The 22396-nt window shown below is 36.3% G+C and overlaps 1 protein-coding gene across 2 annotated transcripts in view; it reads right to left on the bottom strand.

Annotated features, from left to right (window-relative positions):
- The window catches only part of LOC149772829 (nephrin-like), a 267846-nt gene that overhangs the window by 108264 nt on the left and 137186 nt on the right, over positions 1-22396 (bottom strand). For both annotated transcript variants that reach the window (XM_089947226.1, XM_089947227.1), the window contains one exon: positions 14949-15239. In XM_089947226.1, coding sequence (XP_089803352.1) covers positions 14949-15239 — 291 coding nt within the window. The remainder of the gene's footprint in view (positions 1-14948; positions 15240-22396) is intronic.

Below are 22396 nucleotides of genomic sequence, written 5' to 3'. Positions count from 1 at the left end.
TGATTTACTGTCAAAATGCTCTATCTGGAGCGCAGAAGTTCTCCCCCATGACGTCCCTAAATATCCATGGCAAAAAGTTGCCACAGACCTATTTACATGGGAATAATAAAGAGTACATTGTTGTAGAAGATTATTTTAGTCACTACTTTGAAGTTAAAGCACTCGCAAGCACAAAAAATTGCACTGTCAGCGACAATCAAATTTGCTATTCTTCCCGTGAGTTTGCAAGCTTCGCGAAAGAATGAGACTTTAAACATGTTACATTAAGTTCCACATACCCTCAGTAGAATGGCCTAATGGAGAAAACAGTTCAAACTGTAAAGAGAATTCTCTCAAAAGCAAAAGCCGATGGCAGAGAACCGCTTATAGACATATTAGAGTATCAAGTCACTGCTCTTGATATCAGGTTATCACCAGCACAATTGTTGACGGGGAGACAACTTAGATCTATTCTCCCAACAACCTGCAAAAATTTAACTCCCAAAACATCCATCACTGCTGAGGTCAAAAAGAAAATTACACTTCGCAAGAAGAAAACAAAGAATTATTTTGATAAAAGTGCAAAACCACTAAAACCACTTAAGGAAGGGGAATCAGTCTGAGTTCAATTCAAAGGTCAAAACTGGGAACCTGCCGCTATAATAAAAAACACAACGAAAGGTCATACTCAGCTTGCGCCAAAGATGGTACCATTTATTGTCGTAATAGATATCAGCTTATGAAAACTAATGAAAAACACACCCTGCAATCTAATATAAATGCACCCTTCTCTCGTATTGAAAACACACTGTGTACAGGTGTATCACTTCCCACAAATGCCAGTAAATCGATTTCAGAATCAATGGAATCTCAGTGTTTCAGCCAAAGTACGCCTGAGCCTGATGCAACCATCTAACAAGATTGTCAGCAAAGCGGATACTACACACGTCCTGGTAGGCTAGTAAAACCAAAGATAATAGAGTCAGTGTAATATTAGTTCCTAAAACCTGTACATATCCTGGATAAGAAACAGTTGTGAAATCCTGTACTCACAGATAAGAGAGACTCAGATAATAGAACAGTCATTATCATAGCACAATCTATGATCTTGTTGATAAACACAGACGGTGATTCAAGATAAGGACCAGCAGTGTACATTAAATAGCAATCAAACAAGCAAAAGGATCTTTAAAAAAATGCACAATGCATTCTCAGTCTGTCACGGAGATGTATTCATTGATCATTGTAATCACTGAGACAGTTTATTTAAAGTTTATTAGAACCTTTTCTTTGTAAGAAAGAGAGATGTAACACTATACATGTGTAAAAGATTGATTCATTGATTGGTTGTATTTTAACGGTGCATCAGCACTGTTAGGTTATTTAGCGCCAAACAGTCTCATATCGACCAGCGATATCAAAACCAAACAGTTGAAATTAAAATGATAAGATGGTAACGGTGAAAAATAAAGCTTCCTAATCAACGGGGGATGTAAATAGTGTATGTTAATGAAGAATGATGAAAAGGTATTAAAAAAGGGACGGTATATATATTGCATAAAACTGCACAAGGTGATAGCATAAAAGTTAGAGTTTAGAGTAAATGTTCACTTTCAGGAACGCTATAATACAAGTGATGTTTATTCTATGAAAAAGTTCCTTCATGTCATGCACATTGTAATACTGATCGCGCGTAGGTTGTGGGTCAAAACACTCTATCATACAGTGCTTAACAGCAAATGGTTCATTGCAAGAGGCGCACTCTGGTGGGTCTTCACCTTTTAGTATGTGGAAGTGGGTTATAAGTATGACCAATTCGGATTCTTGCAATGACTCCCTCCTCCCTACGCATGATTCTGTAGGAAGGAGTCCATTCTCCTAGGGTTGGCTTGCTGGCGTGAAGTTTATTATTCACTGCATCATTCCATGATGCCTGCCACTTCTGACATAAAGTCTCTTTGATACTAGGTTTAAAATCAGTATATGGTACTTTAAAATCTGATGATTCATGAGATAGGGCCATTTTCGCAGCATGATCTACTTTTTCATTACCTTTAATACCAACATGGCTAGGTAACCAGCAGTATACGATATTGTGGGAGGTACTCATCTTAGTATTTTTGATGAGAACATTGGTCAACAATGGGTTCTCCAGTTTTCTATTGTGTAGTGACTCAAGTACTGATAGGGAGTCGGAGAAGATGATGCTGTTTAAAATACGTTTGTTTCCAACATATTGCAGAGCAAGGTCTATTGCCCTGATTTCAGCTGAAAAAACTGATGTGCCATTTGGTAAGCGAACTTGTGTTGTATGATTTCCATAAACAAAGGCTGCAGCAGCCTTTTCCTCATCCATTGATCCATCAGTATAAATTCTTGTGTAGTTTTTAAATTCGGTGAGGAGTTCATGGTAAGAGTTGTGGAAGATGGAAGGGTTTGTCTTGGATTTTTTTCATCGTGTAGCTTAAAAAGTACGTTGGTTGTTTAAATAGCCAAGGTGGTATTTTGAGAATGGACTTTTTCTGAATTTTAGAAAGATCAATTTTTGTACTGTCAAGGCTTGAAGATATTCTAATGCCAAAGAAAGGCATGGCATTTAGTTTATTTTCATATAAGGCTTTGTATTTGGGTTGAAAAACAGCCAAAAAAGCAGGGTTCAGAGGGTTTGATTTTAATTTGAGGGCATACTATGCGGAAAGCATTTCTCTACGATGTGATAAAGGTGGTTTGTTCACTTCAGCGAGAAGGCTTTCACACAGGGATGTCTTAAATGCTCCCAGAGTGAGTCTTATTCCTTGATGATGAATTGGATCAAAAGTGGTAATCTATTTCATCAGGCCCAGCAGATGTATTATGGGCCTTGTCTAAAGCCTCCATAAGCGCCAATAGTGAGAACAGTTGGTTATAACTTTCCGAGTTGTTGGATGTGAATTTTAAACGTAACTTTGCTTTTTGAGGTTTCAATTTTTGGAAGGCTTCTGGATAATTAGATGATGATGAATTTTTGGAGAAACTGTCAGCAAGAGTATTTGCAATGTCACGTTTTGAACTAAAGTTGTTATTGTTCAGTGTCAGATGTCAGAGAAAATTGTGTTTTCTCTTTCCATTTACTTTGCAGAGAGTGTCCCAAACTTTCTTAATAGAGGAACAAGAGTTTAAAGAAGAAACATATTTCTTCCATGATGCTCATTTACTTTCTTTGATTGTGCTGCAAGCTTTGGCCCAGAGAATATGATATTTACTTAAATTTCCGGATGTTGGACGATTGTTAAACATTTTTTCAATGCTTCTCGGCATTGTCTAATGGCTTCCTTACATTCCTTAGTGACCCAAGGTTTTGGGGTTCTTTTACAGTTTGGGAATGGATTCTTCTGCAATCTCGGTTAAAACAGATGTAAAATGCTGAATAGGGCCACTAACATTGAAAACTGTATCCTCATTTGCCTATTTTTACAGAGTATTTCAAACTTAGCCCAGTTGGCCTTCTTTACATTCAATTGTGGAATTGCGTCATCAATTGTAGATTTAATATTTTCATGGTATATTGGGAAGTGATCATTGCTGTGAAGGTCATCACCGACCTTCCATTCATAGTCCAAAAACAGCGAAGGAGAACATATTGTCAAATTGATACATGTGTATGTACCCGTTCCTGGGTGTAAATATGTCGGTGATTTGGTGTTATATAGACACAAATCGTGTATGGAAATGAAGTCATGCTCATTTAAAAGCATAAGAATATCGTGGTAGTTGGCTTTAAGTCCTCAACAGTTCCATTGTATGATGGTGTTCTTCATTATATGTTTAATATGAAGATTGTGGAGTTAGGTTAGAGTCTTTTGCGCAGGCAATTTGCGTGGTTATTTCTCATGAGGAAGTACAGGGGAGAATTTTTTGTTTGTAGGTCTGGAGCTACCTTGAGTGCATGGAGCAGTTTCTTCTGCATCCATGCTCTCAATGTCTCCAAACCTGTTATAGAGTTTGATGGGGTCGTCTGACCCCTTTTTTTGCCTGTTTCAATGAGATTTGTTTTTATTCTTTGGTGATTTTGGTAGTTGGGTATTATTGAAGGTACTGTGAGTAGATACCATGTCTTTCTGTGCTTAGTAATGAGGCGGGGTGTTAGAGCTTGGTGTTGAATCAGCTGTTTCTGTTTGTGTTTGAGTGTCCTTTGTTGTTTTCAGATTGTTCTTCACTACAGTGGAGAAGGATGGGCTGTTTTGGCCTGAACGAGTTTTCTGGCTTCTGGATAGGGTATGTTAGATGTATATTTTACCCTCTGTATTTCCTTTTCCTGTTTCCAGGTATCACAATCCTTGGAATTGGCATGATACTAATTTCCAAAGTTGACACAATGCAGAGTTGCTCTACAATCAGATTCCTGATGAGAATGGTTTCCGCATCAGTCTTCATGATGGCCATATTTCTGACACTTATAGCACCAAATGGGGTTTGGGATGTAGATCTCGACCTTCACTTGCAAAAAGCCAACTTTGACCACTTTGGGTACAGTTGGTTTGTTGAAGGTGAGTGCAATGGTGTTTGTGGCCTGCAGATTGTTATTACGTTTTAATACGTATTCTATGGTCTGCAGTGACACCTTCATTTTTCATTCCTTCAATGATATCTGTGTCACTGACTCCAGCAAAGTCACGACAGCAAATCACGCCTTTGGACGTATTGAATGTGATGTGAGCGAATGAGGTCACTTGGATCTCGAAGAAAGTTTTCATTTTCTTGATGTTTTCTGTTTGACCTCGTTGCTCACACTCAATAAGAAGATAACCCAATTTTAACTTTTTAACACTTTTTGGTGTGCCAACCGATCCTGTAATAGTCTTTTCGATGACAGATGGAGATAGTGAGGCAAGCGATTTTGTGGCATCTTTAGACTGTATGACCATGAAGCGTGGAAATGACTCCACAACTACATGGTTCGTCATCAGAGTCAGAGAGAGTTTTGGTTCATTTATTTTGGAAATATCCATGTTGGTTTGTTTAAATTTCAGCATCCGTGCTCCCTGCCAACAATGGAGCCCAACAAGCGGACACTTTTCAAGTACCTGGGATACACAGATGCTATACTCAGTTGATAAAATTACCTATGATTGACCCGTGAAGTCACCACCTTCTAGGGTTGGTAAATTACATCCTGATTGACCCGTTAAGCCACTGCCTTGTAAGGAGTCTTCTAAGATTGGGGAACGGTAAAGATAAAGGAACAGAATCTAGGGGCAATGGTGGTATCAAGAGAGATACAAGAAGAAAGATAAAGAAGGTGAGCGAGTAGATAAAAGTGTAAAAGAAGAGAAATGTAACATTATATATGTTAACTGACCAATCAGAACCCTCTGTGCATGAGTCATAGTTCCACTTGTACTCAGTCTACAGGTGTCTGCCTCTTTGATACCGCTTAAGACCTCACAATAGTCGTTTGTATATATTAAAGTTATTGATAGTTAGAACACGGCATCTCATCTTATGTTTTAATGCAATAACACAACACTAAACAAAGAAATCCGCTAAATACTACTGAAATAAATTGGTTTACATGTTTTATTTTTTTGTCTAAATAGCCAAATGCATCAATAGTGGCAAACAGGAATCTGCATTTAAATAATTAAACATCTATGATCTATATTATGAATAGGATATTTATGCACCAGTTCCAATTGACTATTTTTTTTCTCGTGAAAAAAATTGTATTTTATATTCTTCCTTAAAAGAACAAGCTAAAAAAAGGACACATGGTTAAAACCATGCAGAATACCTGAGATTTGTAGAACATTTATGATTTGATAATTTTCCACATTTTTATTCATTTCAACCATATACTAAAGTTGCATTAATTAGGAACAATTACCAAACTTTTGCTGTTAATGACAGGACCATAATTTGAACTGTAAAATACAATGTACCATGGGGGCCCCAAGTGGCCAAGTGGTCTAAAGCGCTCACCGTTCTGGATCACTGCCATCTCACCTCTGTCTGCGTGGGTTCGAGTCCAAGGCTCGGCTAGCATGGATATGTTGGAAAGCCTGCCAGTAACTTCTCGTGGGTTGATGGTTCTTCCCTGGGTTTTCCAGGGTTCTTCCTCCACCAGTTATACTGGCTGCCATGTATAGCCTATCTTGTGCTGAAAAATGGCGTTAAACCCTTGAACAACAACAACAACAACAACAATGTAACAAGTCTGATGGCTCGATGTTAGAATGCATGTTTCCAATGTTGAAATTGACATTTTCTTCTGATGCAAAAATTTATAACATTGTTTACAATGGGTGATATATTTATACAGTTGTAGTTGGGGCCCGTAGAATCCGACCGCGTTATAGACTGAACCATGTTATAAGCAACCAGGTCAGTTAGCTGAAGAAAATGTACCCCAAAAAAACTGTGGGAGGTATAGGTAATACATGCGGGTGGTCAAATATGTGCTTCATCGGCACAGTTACCATCTAAAATTGATGTAATGAGAAATACATCTGTAGTGAAAACAGAGAAGACATATATAATTGTTTACTTTATCCAGAGGACCATGAATTGGTACATATACGTGAATCCTGTTTATATATAAATGTCTAATGTAAAGCATGAATAGAATATCAACACTGTGTACTCACCCGCAAATCTCATCAGATACATTGAATCCACAATACAAGTGATTCCATCAAAAATATGCACACACACGGCTTTAAAATATTCAATAATTTTGTAACAGGTCATATTGGTCTGAATTCTGTGGAAAAACATAGCACAATCATGTAATGAATGATGAAGCACATTTACTTTTCAGTACATTCCAAGTAGGCAAAAGTTAGTTTGCATTTTAAGCCGCCGTTGGTAGCGTTTGTAAGCATAAACTTTTTCCCTACAAAAAGGAAACTTTCACAGCACAGTTAACATGTTCCAGTCACATTGGAAAAAGCAAAAATCCATCAGATTCCATCACTTTTATATAAGTTTGGTATTGACTTCCTTTTAAGAAAGTTCTTTGCTGTTATTGAAAGACTGTAGTCGGCTTTCTTTGATGAAGGGTGCATACGCTATTGAAGTCACCGCTAAAGGACAGCTTTGGAGAACCAAACAAATGCCCATTTTCTCATTGTGGTGGCAACATCAAATAATTGTAATGCATGATTGAAACTGGTATTTTTCCATTTGCTGGGTACATTTTCATAACTGTTGGTGCTTCAAAGGTAATTTGTTTCCTTTGAAATTTCAGCAAATTATTTTATCTGGGTACATTTTTAAAAAGGAATTGGCCATCGTTTTTTTTTTTTGACTATTCTAGTTACTGTCTATCCATGTCTATTGAATAAACCAATAAGTAAGATGAATTTTTTTTATATACATTTGTGGTAACAGCTTGATGCTGCCTTCCACGCATGCATCTGAAAACACTGGACAACAAATTTTTACAAAAGTCATGTTACTGAAATAAAATTAGTCAATTCTTATCAATTTTTATGTGCTGAACAAGAATATGACAGTCAAATTGCAAAATTGGCTCTAGTTCTTTTGTAATCTGCAAGAAATTAATGTTTACATAACGAAATGCATTCCAATAGTAAAAGGTCAACTGTAATAGCCTACCTATAAAAAATCAAGTCATTGACTACATCTTAGATTTCTTCGCCTGTCTCTTGTACAGCTGTTCGGGAGCATCTCTGAGGAGTGTCCAGCAGTAGTCAGCCAGCATTGTAGTGGACCATTTTCCCTGGTATCTTTGTTCCATTGTTGCGATATCTTGATGAAAACGTTCGCCGTGTTCATCACTAACAATACCACAGTTGCTAGGAAAGAAATCCAAATGGGAATGAAGGAAGTGAATCTTTAGAGACATATTGCAGCCAAGTTTCTTATACTTCATCAACATGTCTTCTACTAGTTCCTTATAGTTTTCTGCCCTAACATTTCCGAGGAAGTTTGTAGAAACTAGGCGAAAAGCATTCCATGCTTGTTTCGCGTCACCTTCCAGCAAGTTGTTGAACCGGTCATCTTTGAAAAGCTCTCGAATCTGAGGACCCACAAAAACTCCCTCTTTAATCTTTGCTTCGCTGAGTCGAGGGAATTTTTCATGCAGGTATCGGAATGCTGGCAAAGTCCGGTCAATGGCTTTCACGAAGTTCTTCATCAAACCTAGTTTGATGTGAAGGGGTGGTAGCAAGATTTTCTGAGCCTCAACCAGAGCTGGGTGTTGGATATTCTTCTCTCCAGTGGCTACATTCTGCCTGTGAGTCCATTCCTTCCTCATGTAGTGCATTTCCCTTGCTCGGCTATCCCACTCGCATAAGAAACACATGTATTTTGTATATCCTTGCTGCAGTCCCATTAAAAGGGCAACTACCTTCAAATCACCACAGAGGTACCAGCTGTACTTGTTATACTCAATGGAATTCAGTAGCTGCCTTAAGTTATCGTATGTCTCTTTCATGTGGACAGCATACGCTACTGGAATAGATGGAAGAATGTTTCCATTGTGCAAAAGCACAGCCTTGAGACTCAGTTTCGAAGAGTCCACAAATAGTCTCCATTCTTGTGGGTCATGAGTGATTTTTAAAGCATTCATGAGGCCCTCAATATCGGAACAGAATATCAGATTACTTTCCTTTCTGAAGAAAGGCTCCAATTGCTGGTGGCGCTTTCGATATGCAGTAATTGTGACATCTTCTTCTAGAAGATTCCATTGTTGGAGTCTTGATCCTAGCAATTCTGCCTTGTTCTTTGATAAGTCCAAATCACGAATCAGGTCATTTAGTTCTTCCTATGTTATTCTGTGTGGGGTTGATGATGCACCACAGTGAAAATCTGGATCACTGCATGCTGATGGACCAGGAGAAGAACAGGTCGACTCACCTTTGTCTTCGTCAGATGAATCAAGAGAATATTCTGCTGGAGGTTCTGGAATAGGAAGTCCCTCACCATGTGGAACTGGTCTCAATGCAGACGGAATGTTTGGGTAGACTATTCTCGACTTCTTTCGCTTCGTTATTCCGCCGGAAAGAGGAGGAACCAAGCAGAAGTAACAGTCATTTAGGTGGTTGCTTGGCTCTCTCCACACCATTGGGACTGCAAACGGCATTGATGACCTTTTGCAATTCAACCACTGTGAAAGCTGTGTTGTACATGTAGCACAGCATATATGCGGAGCCCAAGGCTTGTCTTGGTCACCAACCTTGCATCCGAAGTAAAGATGATATGCCTTCTTCACTTGAGAATTGATACTTTTCTTCTGGTTGGCAAATGTCACTTCCCCACAAATATAGCAAAAATTGTCCGCGGTATTAACACACTTTCGAGGCATTACTGTTCTTTATTGTACGTAAATGGATAAAATAATAAGTTTTATGTAACAGTAGCTTGAACTGTCTCGCACAACGTCTAAAATATTTTAAATGCTGAACCTATCTGATTGGGCTTTATATAGTACACTGCTTACGTCAGCTTCAGCAGCCGCCTGGCATTAGTATAATAGGCCTACACATGTATAGTACACTGCTGACGTCAACTTACTTCAGCAGCCGCATGGCATTAGTATTGCACTGCATCAGAAAATGATGCAATCAACTGTGGATGATGTGAGCATGATGGTATTATGCAATGTTACATCATTATTCCGGATGTTGCTGCAGTCCTACTGGAGAAATTTACACAGTGAAACATAGAAAATGAGGTATATGAATATCTTCAAAACGAGAGCCAATACAAATTTTTCACGGTTATATTCGTGTTCGGCACACCAAAATACTACAGATTAGGGCCTTTTCAAGTCAGTAATGATTTCACTGTTGACCAGTGAAATTAACAAAGGGTCAACAGACGATAGAGATGCAGGTGTTCTGATGACACTGATTATTACAGAACATGTGAGTGTTTTGAAGGATTTAATTCTGAATGAAAAGAAGAGGAATTTTACTTACCATCCACATACAAATGTCAGTCTTTGTAAATATATTAATTACTAATGAACGGCCAAAATTCCAATGAAAGATAGATTACAAAACAATGCCTCATTCGGTTGATCTCCGTTACCAGAAATGTCAACAACAAAAAAGTGGATATTTCACAATTTACAGAACTGATGCTAAATGTCAAGATAAGTGGATTATGATATAACAATGCACTGTTTAGATGGTTGTATATAAACAGCCAACAATGTCGCCAATAAAAATAAAAACATATGTTTTACAGCCATTAAGGAAAAACAATCCAAGTTTGCGACACTGGCGAAGACTTACGCAATCCAAGAATAAACTTTTTATGCATTTTATGTTTCGTACTTTTAAGAAGGAATTTTATTTTTTTTCATGTATGAGAAAAATACATATAAAATTTCAGGAGCCAAGCCACGAACGTCTTGTATTAGACATATGCGATCTCTTCCCCAAAATGATAACAAACTTTTTACGGTTCTTTTTGGTACTTTTTAAGAAAGAATTTTTCTGTGTACAAGAAAAATACATGTTAATGAAATTTTAGTAGCCACGCCATGACCATGTTATATCCACCATAGCGGGGTTACACTAAATAGATAGATAGATAGATAGATAGATAGATAGACAGACAGACAGACAGACAGACAGATAGATAGATAGTGAAGTATAGGAGAGAGACGACAAACAGTGACATACAAACACTCAATAAAACAAATAGAGGATTAGTTTAACTAAATGATAACCACATACAAAGTGTATCTTTAAAGCCCAAAATATAATAAAATAAGAAAGAATAACATATAAATGTAAAAACAAAGCAAAGATTATTTTAGTGAAATGAAACTTAAAAGACCTTGGGGAGGAGGTAACACAATTTCTAAAATTGGGAATGGGAAGATTACAAAGGAAAGCTGACCAACACGAAATACCTGAAGGTAGTTAAGTATGGATCTGGAAACCCTCATCCCAAAACAACTTCGTTACTAAGTCTGAAAGAGCCTTCCGAGTAGAACTGGAGCACAAACAAATATTTAACCTATATAAAGCATATAATGTTCCACCAGGTAAATGGCCTTCTTTAATCTTTAGTTAAAGGTATGCAGTAATAACAGAGACACATCCAGTTATCAAGTTTAATAATTCAAATATCAACAGCACATAATAAATGAAAACACAGAATTTGTCAAGTCAGAAATGTGAAATACAGGTCACAGAGACCTCTTTCAGTAATAGGGATGTATACTCTCATCATGTCATGATTCTAGGTAGTACAGTATTGCAAAAACCTCATGTGATCATGAGACTGAAGCAAAACTTAAAAAAAGACAGTATTAGATTATATATAGGTCATGATTAGTTCTTTCGCTGATGGAGTCTTGTACTAACAGAGATGTATATCATTATGAGTCTGATTAATACAACGTAAATATTGCCAGAGAAATGAACATCAAAATACAAAACTTTAAGTAAAGTAAGTGGCACATATCATATGTGTTCTAACAACCTACTTGTACAATGAGGTAGTGGTGTTCATCAAGATTGCTCATCAAGTTTCATGATTCCTAAAATATAGCATAAACAATAGTTCTTCAAAGTGACTGATGCTCCACTGGCGGAAAAATGATTTCAGGATAAGATCATGCCTTCCTTTTTCCTTTTAACTACCAAGTGTTCAAACCATCGATTATGTTTTTCAGCAGTAACATGATCTTCAAAGTACCTGCTGTAAATGACAGATTAGCACCATTTTCATTCTCTACCAACAAAACATCATTTGGGATAAACAAGACATAAGAAGTCTTAAAGTGAAGACCCCAATCTAATATGACCTTCCCATTAGGAAGAGCAGTGGTAACAATATTTTCATGCTGGCTGCTGTGCAAAAACCTTTACCTAAGCGAAATGTGAAATGTAATTTAGTGCCTTCTTATATTGGTGCGTCACTAACACAGATGTATAAAATTATTTAGTTTAAGGATTTAAGGATGAACAGAAAGAAGTCAATATTTAGCCAAATGCCAGTAAGACAAGAGACATGGGTCACAGTGACCTACCTTTCTGATGTCAGGTGTTTAAAATCAATGTGGTCTGAGGTTGTACAAAATAGTATGCAGCATTGTAGCATTTGAGTAAATTATGCACTGTCTTTTTATGAGGTCGTCCATTTGCACTGAAAAGCAATGCAAAAGAAGTATCCTTGTGTTCAACTTCACTATATATTATCATTTGTAGAGTGCATCACAATCATTAACTGAAATTATCATTCCCTAATCAAACAAAAAACATCATTTTGAAAACATATCCAAGGTAAGATATTTAAAAATGGAACACACAAATAAAGTTGGTGACCTCACTAAGTTCAGAATTTGGACACTCAAGGTCAACACAATATCATAGAGGTGATTTAGGCCTAACTATATTTCTGGTAAAACATTTAAATAAAAACACCCATGCGTTAGCAAGTTATCTACATTAGTATGTAACTAATGAGCAAAGTTTGTAGCATGAACATCATTTGCTTTACGAACCAAACTGAAAACAGTTATCGTAAAGTATAAAAACAATTATTTTTTTCTTAGATTTATTCTGCTTAAACAGTCTAAAATTATCTGCTGGTATAGTAATAGAATTCTGAACGTCAATAAAATTTAAATCATCACCAGTAAGAGAAAATTAGTGGGGTTTTGACGCTTTTGCTTATTTCCTCAAATATTTGAAAATTAATAGAAACCAGTTTCGGAAAACTGTCATATTTCTGATGAGAATAGGAATATTAAGTAGCTGAGATATTTGTCGATATGCAAAACATAAAATAATGATTAAGACATTTGCTTAGTTTCAATACCATCTATTAAAAATGTGACATTAGTGTCATTTACATGGCTTTGTTATAAAGTCATAAAGTAAAGGGGACTGCTAGGATCAACAAGTTTCCAACTGCAACAATGACAGATTCACCACTTTGTGCATCATAAACCCTGGAAACTTTGCCCCAAAACAGTGTTATGCCAGACATTTCACTTGATATAATTAAAGTGTGAAGGGGTGAATCTGTGGGCTGCAATGAAGCAGAGATCCATACACACTCTAGTGACAGCAGCTTCCTCCTCAGTGATAATTTCCTGGGCTTGTCTAATAACAGGTCAAGGATATCATTAAACCACAACAGTTATTCCTACAGTACTTTTGTTCATAGGATTAACTTTGTGTGAGGCCCAAATGACAAGGTACATTAGATGATGATGTGCGAGCTATTTCTGCATCACTGATTTCTGTACTATGCATGGTAAGCATCAGACCTTTCATTCAGTCTAGTTTCATCCCAACTAGACTCTCTTTTTGTCTTCACAACTTTTACTAAAGAAATCAGCTAGATTTAGTTTTGACATGATTCACTGCTGCTGCAAAGTTTTTTAATGCCAAAACCCAAGGATGATGATTTGATCAAATGTATTCTCGAATTTTATAAAATCAAGAAAATGAACAAAATCGTACAATTATTATGACCATTTACAGGATATTATGAAATGTGCACTACATTTCTCCCACTGGGTTTTAAAAGTTGAGTGGTTCTCAACTGTTTTGCAAGAAATGCACAATCCCATGACCAGGCAGCATCTCTGTAGTAGTCTCAATTCTGAATGGATCTGTCCCGCATGGATTTGTTTAAAAAGAACAATTATAAGGCAAAGCTTTCCACCTGTCTTGGACATCAGGAAAATTCTTAAGTAGAAAGCTGGAGACAGGTCTTTTTTTAGCCTATCTACTGTACCATTCATGATTCTGTAGATGGTTGTATACCTCTTCTGTTAATTGAGGCAGACTTGACTGGTGAAAGACAGTGGGGGTCAGTGAAAGAGGAGGATCTTCATGGAAGTTAGGCCATTATTTTTAAGTTAGAATGGACTTTCACGTTGGGAAGAGCGATGGAAATCATGAATGGAGGCAAGTCCTTAACGTCCCACTCATCATTAGGAAAAATGGAAGGACCCATAGACTTTATGCCTTTGCCTTTATAGCCAACCTATCTATCTAGGGAAAGACAAAAAGCCTTTTGGGAATATTGGGGCTGCAACCTCTTCCCAAACGTCTGAAAAGAAGAACACATGGGGCAGAATGAATGAGCACACTTACAGATGCAAAGGACCAGTGTTGTTGGTTGCTGAGAACCTAGGATGTCACAGAGTGTCTCTATTTCCTGAGAAGCAGTCAGCAGAAAGTTCTTATTGCATCGCGGCATAACCTTGATAACACCATGGCCATATACAAGGTGTGCTTAATGTCTTTGCAACCACCCCCAGCAGTCACCAAAACACAGCGAGACAATGTTTCATGCTGGTGGAGGGTGCTAGTGTGTATAATATACTATGCTAATGAGTGTACATTGTTATCTGTGCTCTGGCAATATACATTACTGGAAGGTCTAAGTGTGTTGATAGTCCACATGAAGGTCTTTTTGCAGATATGTACTTGTAGTCCTGATTAGACTATGTCCTAAATTGCAAGGGAAATAGCTGTAACTGCATAGAGTTGCAAAGACAGCTCAATGCATAAAGTAACTCATCTGCACAAAGACATTCATGTATATTTAAAGCTTACTAGCCTCTAGTTATATGAAAGGCAGATTGAGAGACAGACTGAAACGGTTGTCACAACAAGATTACAACATACCTATCTCCAATTGAAATATTTCAAAGTGCAGCTAGATGCAATTACATCCCACAACTTTATCATTTTTTAGCTATGTTTCATCCTCAAGATATGTATTTCTTTTGTTTGTTTTGATCTATTGCACTTTTAATTCCTTTGTATTCAACAGTTATGATTTAACATTTATGTGGAATAATGCTAACTATTTATGGTCTATAAATAAGGAGCAGTTCACATTTTAACCTAATTTGAGAAGTGTTATATCTAGCTTTTGGCCAAGTGGAGTAACATATATATGATTATAAGCCTAACCATACAATGAAAATTGAATCTTTAAAGTAACTTTCTTTATACAATTATGAATACACCAAAAACACTTACAGTGAACTTGTAACAAGACAAAGACATCCTTGTTTCTGTCTACTAAGTGTGATGTTCGACATGTACATCGTTGGTCCTGAGCACTTCTGTCAACATCTAAGATTATCTCTGAGACAACAGTTTGTTCAGATGTATTTGATATGCCAATATGACCCAAACAAATCCATGAGAGAATGGCCAGGGGGTTTCCTCCAATTATTCTACAGGTCAATGACTGTGATATATGTTCTATGACAATTAAACTTGATCCGTTGTCTTGCCCTTCGATCTCTGGGGGACTTTCAGGAGGATCTGAGAATAAATGAAAAGAAAAAGATACTATGAATTTGACTGAAGCACTTTTTGTTGATAACTAATACACAATTTAGTCTTTATGATTATTTCTTATGTTTACACTTCTATAATTTTCTTACCTGGCAAGTCGTATCAAGTTATCTGAAACACACGGTTCGAAACTGCCAAACACCAATGTTATAATCATGATTCAGAACAAAATGTTTCAAATAGGCATCCTTGACAAATGAAACGAGGAGATTTCATGCTATAAAAACAACACTGTTTTGAAAGAATGAACAAAATGAAATAGAAAAGACATGAGATATAAAATTGATAGTCATTCCTTGTTTGTCTGTGGCAGCTTCTATCACCATACAAAGGCCATAATGTTTTGATTTCAGTGTAATGCAAAGTTTGCAAGAGAAATTAACTTATGTTTATTAAGTTAAGAACATGCACAATATGCAAGTGTAATCCAAGTACAAATCTAGGATCTCGAACTGAGGTTACTCATCTGGAAGTCAATGAACAAAGTCCTGTCTAGAGGAATATTATGTCCAATACAAAGAAACAGAATGCAACTGGACAAGCAATTCTGAGAAGTATTATTTCTCTTCTATCATAGTTGTACAATTGGAAAAGACAACCAACTGATGACACAATATTGAATTTTTTCCTTTATCTCTTTCAATACACACAGACAACATACACCAAAGAGCCATGGATGATTGTAGAATTTTATTACAAGTCTTATATAATTGTACTTTGTTGAGCTGGTGTTAGATACATAATGTTAAATTATTATCTCATTATCACATAATCCTGAGTGGTTACTGCAATATTTAAATAAACACATTTTCAAAATTAGCTGTTGTAGTTTACATATTAGATGTCAGATTGAGGCCATTTCATTTATGACTCAGTAGACATCATTATGTCTTTTGGCAAAGATGGAAATATGGTCATCCAATCAGATGGGGAAATTGTGCAAGGATTTTCAATATGGCCATCATGGTAGCCATAAAGACTGGCACTATTCTGATTTGGGAATAACAAAGCATCATAAAATTTTGGTTACAACCCCGTGCTGAGAGGGCCATCCATTTGGGCAGAGTGGTGATAACAACATTATCAAAATGTCCACCATGGTGGCAATATGGTGAGTAAGAGTGCACTATTTTCATTCAGGACCAACTAGAAACCAAGTATCATAGTGAAAACCAAATGTTAAAATGACTTTTCATTTTCAGATTGGTATAGATAAGATTTTCAAGATAACTGCTGTCACAGTGGTGGACACACTGGATGTGCATCTGGCACAACTTTCATTTGGAACCATCTAGATATCATAGTGTAAACCACATAATGATGTCACTTTCCAACTGATAATACATTTTCTTACTCGGTCTTTGGTATTTTCATAAGGATTTACTCATAGTTTAAACAAATATGCCTTTTGTAAAATATTATCATAGTCTTCTATCCATTCTCATCACTGGGTATCAACTATCCCCACAAACTGCATAGTTGAACTTTTCAACATGAAACATATGGTTCTGTGACTGAGTAGTAAAGTTTATATGTGTCAAAACCATGTTTACGCAAAATCAAATTTTGAATCATTTTTCACAATGTGTTGAATGTGAGTGGTGGTGATAACAACATTATCAAAATCTCCACCATGGTGGCAATATTGTAGGTAAGAGTGCATCATTTTCATTCGGGAACAAATAGAAAACTAGTACATGTATTCTAGTGAAAACCGAATGATAAAACGGCTTTTCATTTTTGGATTGGTAGAGATAAGAGGATTTTCAAGATAACTGCTGTGGTGGACACATTGAATATCCATGTGGCACTGTTTTCATTTAGAACAATCTACCGTATATACTCGCATATAAGCCCGTTCACGTATAAGCCGACCCCCCCAAACTGAAGTGGTAAAACTGTTATAAAGTGCATGACCCGCATATAAGCCGACCCATAATTTCTAGACTACTGGTACATCACAAGATGCACAAAGTGAGCTCTGAATACGTTTATTCCAGCAAATCACATTATTAAATAAAATGAAAGTAAGAAAGCTAATTTATATGTTGAAATAAAAACAATTCTAAAGTGTTAAGTCTTAATGGAAATTTAATTAATCCTCATTCTAAAATCATGAATTATAAAAGTTCTAACAATTTTAGAATCCTTCAAATTCTGGCTCTGTATCAGACTCGCCAAATAGTTCACGAAACTCAGCTTCTGTTACGGCGTGCTTTCATCATATACGTCGCCATTGTCATCATGGTCATATGATAGTGTGATTCAATGGATCAAAATACGATTGGTTTCAGTGTGGACATTATTCAAGCATTGTGACAGTTTATAACTTTGAGCAGAAACCATGTCCACAACCATATCTCATTAAACAATACATCTGATTAGTAAGTCACTGGCATTGTGCAACAAAACAAAACTATCAGAGATCTCGGAAACGCTTAATTATGCGTATTTGGACGCCAATTTTTGATCTAACAGGCAGAAAATCCCTGAGACGGGAGTCCTCCATACGCATGTTATAGGTGTGCGGCAAATTTCAAAGACTGGCCAGTCCTGCTTCAGCCACCTGCTTTGTGGGAAAATGTGATGATTAATTAGCTATGCTGATATTTACAATGACAGAATTCAGTGACTGAAAGACCCCTTGATGTACATACATGTTGCCATTATAAGAGTACATCAAAAAGAACATGACGCAATAGCTGTGCGGCAAGATCAAGGCTTTGTTCGACTGGCGGCCGGATGCGAAAATGTACTGATATTTACAGTCATTGAATTCGGAGTCAGAAAGACCCAGAAATGTACATGTGGTCATTTATAAATGTACATCAAATAAACAACTTTAGCTTTCGTTACTGTGGTCATTTCCGAATGTATCGGAATAAGTAGTGCACGAGAATCAGGACATTTTGAGACTTAGACGAAATGCCATTCGTAATTTGGATAAGTATTTTGGGATTAAATGGCAAACTTACGAAGATTGTAACGAGATTCAGAAGAGTGCTAAAGCTGCTATCATTGATAGTTCGAATAGGACAGTAGCCAATTGTAAGAAAGTGTGTGATGCCTAGCTTAGTGTTTGGAATAAGTCCTGACTTGGATTGACAAAATTCAGTATCACTGATGGACGAACAAGAACCCGAGGCATTTACCACAGATTAAGCATATGGTAGCTATTGTACAACACTCAACCGCTAACAAACCACTTTGCTTTACTAATAATTAAACAACTGTAGTATATAAACTGTAGCTGCCGATTACTTCTAAAACACCTGTCAAAGAAATTCCACAAATTAATACTGTTTTACAATTATTCATGTTGATTCGTATATTGCCCTGTTATTTACACTTCCTAAGTGTGCACGCAACAAACCCCTATGGAGCCTCTCGATATTGTTCTTTAAGACTATCGTACATGTATTTCTCCTCTTGATCAAAATTTTTTGTCGTATATACCTTCAGTATCGTAATTCTTTTATTTTTTTACGTTGATTTTTTTTCTTCTTCATATTTACACTGAAATAAGCTAGCGTGCATTTGTACGATACTGTAGAGTTCAATGATTACTGATTAGCTGAGGGTTAACTACTTGACTGGAGATTACTAATATGGCGATTCTTTTTGAAAATACACGCACCACCGTGGCTCAAATAACACGTATGGCAGCATTTTCTGGTGGATGGACATCTGTCAGATGGACGTCAATACGTTAAAACATGTTTTTCATTCATTATCCTACCACTTAAGTTAGAAATAAAATATTTGTTTCACTTCACGACAGCACAAATCTTATGAGCCACGTGGCATCATTACGCATGTGATCTCATCTTCGGCGATCAACAGAAACAATAAATACTAAAAATCGAAGGGAAAAAGCGTTAAAAATTTCAGACTTGGACCTTGGCCCGCAGATAAGCCGACCCCCTTTCTTCCAGGCCTTATTTTTTTCCTAAATTTTTCGGCTTATACGCCAGTATATACGGTAGATAGTATAGTGTACACCAATGTGACTTTCCAATAGGAGGTGTTAGTGAAACCAACCTTTTTCTTACTAGGTCTTTGGTATTTCCAAAGGGATTTACTCATAGTTTAAATAAATATGTCTTGTGTAAATTATTATCATAACTGTCTATTTGTTTTTCTATCAATTTACATATGTTGTCTTTATTGCTACAAATATCTTTCTAATAACTTTTCAAAATGCACTGGATGAAGCTTATTGTCCATTCATTCTGTGTTTCTTTTTCTTATGATAGTATACGGAAAGATTGATATTGATAGGATATTTGCAAGACATAAAATCTAATAACTTTTTCCAATACCCGCTGTTGCACACCATGCTGTCTAGTTTGATGATTGTATTAGTTTCATATCAGAGACTGCTCAATATCTTTGCGATGTATCAATGAATCTAAACCTGAGAGTAATTATTTAAAATATCCAATGGCCTATGGATAAAATGTTTTTTTTTTTATATATCTCTATCTCACTAACTAGATCTGCTATTTTTGCATCAACAGCTGGTTACAGGACAAGGGTAAGGTGAAACTAATCTATTTAAAATTTGGATTCTATAATTTATTTATATAACATTTGGGGATAGGTGAATAATTTGTATCCTATAAATCTTTGCTGTGAGACATCAGGACTGCTTCATTCTGTTACATACTGAGGTCAATGGACTGAACCAATGGTTTTAGGAGATTTGCAGACAGGGGAGGTGTACAGTTTAAAAGACTAGTGCCTCACATAACAACCAAAGAATAGGTGACTAGGTTTTTTTTGTAAACCTTTTGGCCCAATAATAACCCAGATCTTTTGAAACTTTTTTTACCAGTGGCCCACATGCTGTACAATTTTGGCACCTAGTAGTCCAGGTCTTTGTAATCATAACATCTATTATCATGACCAGTGGTCCAGATTTTCTGGTACAATTTAAAAAATAAAATAAAAACAAAACAAAAAGGCACCAAGACATTCTAAAGTTTGCAGAATATTTAAGATTTAAGCAATACAGGTTAATAGTTGGGTGACAATCCTTTAGAATGTGGTTTTTAGTCAAATTTAAAAAAAATTCATAGTTCTGGACAACTTTGAAAAAGTTTATATTTTAGGGTATGTCACAGAATTAGGCACAAAAATTATTTGGTAATGCCTTAGAACAATTTGAATAATTGGTTTCTTAGATGCATACAACATTACCTAGGGTAGTTCATATTTCTGGGGGGTGAATGGGCAATACATGAATGTAGCCATAGGTGGCTTGCGGCGAGATAATTTTTTCTCTCTCTCTCTCTCTCTCTCTATATATATATATATATATATCCTCCCATCAATATATCGTTATTTTTCAATCTTCAGGTTTAAGACTCAAGAAAAAAATTGGTCTGTTATAATTTATCGCTGACTTTATTTTGATGTAAAATATATGGTAGCATGTATTTATGGATTTCCTCTCTGCATTTAGTTTATTTCTTATTATGACCAGTTTCGTATATTTATAGCTGGATGGATGGGCTGGAAGAACCAGAATGGTGACAGCATGACCTGCAGTGTGGCAAGGTAGCCATTGAACTAAATTCAACCGACATTGTACCTGTTACTACATGATTGGGCATGTAGGGTATGAATTCCGGATTCTGGAGAAGAACAAAGAATAGTAAATAAGGGCAGGATACACAGTATTACATTTACAAAGACATATTAATGTATGAACCATGCTTATTTCTCCAAGGCATATGGTTTTATGATTCTTGCTTTTTTCTTTCCTATCATATAGTTGTATGAACTATGCTTATTTTGCATCATATCATTTCATTATATATTGCGGACATAAGAACCATGTTCATTTCTTCATATCGTATAGTTATATGGACCATATTCATATTTTTTTATATAAGAAACTGTTTTCTTTTCATAACATGTTCAGTATGGTAGTCTTAATTCATATGTAGTTGCTTAGTTTTTGAGTCTACTTGAGTATGTGTTGTCATAAATATTTATTTTTCATTTTAAAAACTTCCATTCACTCACATTGTGTTGTGTTTTCACTTGGTTCAAAAAGTCATCTAGCTACAATCATGTCATATTGGTATCAGAAGTAGAATTCTTTGGATTGAGTGAATTACCAACATCTTGTGTGCAAACGTATGCATATTTTTGTATGCTGTAGATCATGACCTTTGACAAATGATTCTTCAGTAGGTGTGTATTTTTTTTTTCTTCTCTTTATTTGTCCGTTCTTGGTGCAGGGGTCCATACATGTACATATTTGTTTTCCTATTGATAGCAATGACTGGCTAGATAATTTTAGTTTGATGTCCTTTAAGACATATTATACAATTTATATAGAGTAGGTGGCCTCACCAGCTAATAATCATGTCATGACTTTAGGACTTGTAGTTTTGGGTTAACAACTTGAATATGAGGGAGAAAGTCTGAGAAAATGTATTCATGAAGAACAAGCCCAGGAAAGGGATGAAATGGCAAAGGAAAGGGAATTAGAAAAGGAAAGGTTGGTAATAGAATGGGAAGCAGAGGGAAGAAGGGTGAAAATGGCCGAACAACTCGAAAAAGAAAAATGGGAATTAGAGAAGGAAAGATCGGAATTAGAAAGGGAAGCAGAGGAAAGGAGGGTTGAATGGAAAAGCTGGCAAGATTAGAGATTACAGAGGTAGTGGAAAGAAATAAGCAAAAAGATTATGACTGAAAATTAGGGTTATTAACCACTAGAAAAGGAGAACAAGATACTGCCTCAAGCAAGCTAAAGGGCCCCAAATTACCTTTCTTGCATGATGAAAAATATAACATGGATAGTTATATCCACTGATATGAGCGATATGCTGAGAACCAGAAGTGGGGGCAAGATGGTTGGGTTCCACATCTCAGTACTTTATTAAAAGGCAAAGTGCTAACTCGCAACTCCCCAGAACGATGTGTTTAATTATGATACTCTAAAGGAAGCACTTCTGAAAAGGTACTAGTTGACTGAGCAGGGTTTTTGTAAAAATTTCATGTATAGCAAACCCGAGAAGTGAGAAACCTTTGGCCAATTTATAGTCAGAACAGCCAATTACTTCCAACGATTGATTGAAGTTGGTAAAGTACAGAAAACGTTTGAATGA

Source organism: Sinohyriopsis cumingii, unplaced genomic scaffold, assembly GCF_028554795.1.
Source record: "Sinohyriopsis cumingii isolate HCF-2022 unplaced genomic scaffold, ASM2855479v2 utg001110l, whole genome shotgun sequence".
Classification (NCBI taxonomy): Eukaryota; Metazoa; Mollusca; class Bivalvia; order Unionida; family Unionidae; genus Sinohyriopsis; species Sinohyriopsis cumingii.
The sequence above is the reverse complement of the archived record's forward strand: the minus strand, read 5'-3'. Positions and strand labels throughout refer to the sequence as shown.